This window comes from Lepidothrix coronata, unplaced genomic scaffold, assembly GCF_001604755.1.
Source record: "Lepidothrix coronata isolate B3197 unplaced genomic scaffold, Lepidothrix_coronata-1.0 Scaffold409, whole genome shotgun sequence".
NCBI classification, from domain to species: Eukaryota; Metazoa; Chordata; class Aves; order Passeriformes; family Pipridae; genus Lepidothrix; species Lepidothrix coronata.
The window spans coordinates 40,106-41,931 of NW_016690589.1; the positions used below are offsets into that span (position 1 = coordinate 40,106).

Consider the following 1,826-nt stretch of genomic DNA (forward strand, 5'->3'; position numbering starts at 1 on the left):
TCCTCCTCCTCCTCCTCCTCCTCCTCCTCCTCCTCTTCTTCCTCCTCCTCAGGGAGAACCAGGAATTTAGACCTCAATTCCCAAGAGCAGGAGAGGGATCAGTGCTGGGCTGTGCCTTGTTTTGTGCCTCTGACGACCCCCTTGACGTGGTGGCCCCAATACTGCCACATTAAAATTTGTCATGGGATATTGGGAGGGAATTCCTGGCTCTGAGGGTGGGGAGGCCCTGGAATAAATTTCCCAGAGAAGCTGTGGCTGCCCCTGGATCCCTGGAAGTGTCCAAGGAGCAACCTGGGCTGGTGGAAGGTGTCCCTGCCATGGTTAAACGGGATGATCTTTAAGGTCCCTTCCCACCCAAACCATTCCATGATGCCCCCGGGGCCTAAACACCCCTTTTATGCCTCAAAGCAGAGTTTTCTCACAGAGGCAACTCCTGCCCCAAGGGTGTGGGTCAGAGGGGCACCAGGTGATGCCCAGGGTGGTCAAAGGGTCAGTGTTGGTGTGGTCAAGGGGTGGTTTTTGTGCAAACAAGAAAGCACCTCCCCAGGTGTGGGTGATATTCCCAGATAGGGCAGAGGTTGGTTTTGCCCTTCCAGCTGCCCCCTGAGCCCTGAGGTGGTCCCTGGGCACCGTGTGTGTGATCCTGTCTCCATCTAGTGACCCAAAACGAGATTCCAATGGCACAGCTGCTCCTCCAGGCTGGAGCTTCTCAGCCCAGGATGGACTTCAGAGCTCCCAGAGCCCAGGGAAGTCACCCAAGGTCAATGTTCCTGTGGCTGCATTGCAGGTCTGGTTCAATCCCAGGGTCTGGGGCACGGCCAAGCCTGGGAATGGTGCAGATCCAAGCTGGCCAGGGAGGTGGGGAGGATGGGGATGTGCCCACCAACCTGTTCTGGCCTCCATGGTACCCCCCCATGAGCTCCAGCTCCACCCCTTGCTCTGGATGAAGGAAACTCCGCTATCCCAAAAGATCCCAGTGCCCTTACCCTGCTCAGACAGGACGTACTCCCGATCCCTGAAGATGATCCGGTCGGATTTGTAGGTGGGAGCCTTGTAGTTGTGCTGCAGGGAGAAGAGGTGGAGCAGCTGGGAAGGGCGGAGCTGGTCCCGCCACTGGTTGGGCCCGGAGCTGAAACCAAACAGGACCGCGGAATTATGGAACGGGTTGGGTTGGAAAGACCTTCAAAATCATCCAGTTCCAGGGGCAGGGACACCTTCCACCATCCCAGGTTGCTCCAACCAGGTCCTGGACACTCCCAGGGACGGGGCATCACCAACTTCCCCGGGCAGGCTGTGCACGGGGAGCGTCCCCAGCTCGGTGTGCCCGGGAGACACCGGCGGTGTGACGGGATCTCCCCGAGGATTTCCACGTTATTTGCCCCATTTGGGGCTCCTGGAGGAGAACCAGCACTGAGGGAAGCGCAGCCCCGGGCAGGTGCCCCTGGGACCCCCCTGGTGCCCCCCCAGAGCCCCCCAGCCCCGGTACCCACACGCAGTATGTCTGGGGCAGCCCGCAGCGCGCCCCGTAGCGCGACAGGAACCGGTTCTCCAGGTCGATGACGGTCTCCCCGATCTTCTCGTCCTTGGACAGCAGGTCGTAGTCGTACAGGGCCACCCGCAGGTCCTTCTCCAGGGGCAGGGTGCAGCTCAGCTCGAACATCCTGCACGGATGGGAGACATGGATGGGATGGGGGAGCCCTGGCAGGGACCCACTCCCCATCCCAACACTGCAGTGCCAGTGGGATGGACCCACTCCCCATCCCAACACCCCAGTGCCAGTGGGATGGACCCACTCCCCATCCCAACACCCCATTGGGAATGGACCC

At 60.5% G+C, this 1,826-nt stretch overlaps 1 protein-coding gene across 1 annotated transcript in view; it reads right to left on the reverse strand.

The window, feature by feature from the left end:
- LOC108509813 (dysferlin-like) overlaps positions 1-1,826 on the reverse strand; it is a 35,910-nt gene that overhangs the window by 32,240 nt on the left and 1,844 nt on the right. The window contains exons 3-4 of the mRNA XM_017839399.1: positions 1,491-1,661; positions 987-1,129 (exon numbers count right to left, since the gene is read on the reverse strand). Coding sequence (XP_017694888.1) covers positions 987-1,129; positions 1,491-1,661 — 314 coding nt within the window. The remainder of the gene's footprint in view (positions 1-986; positions 1,130-1,490; positions 1,662-1,826) is intronic.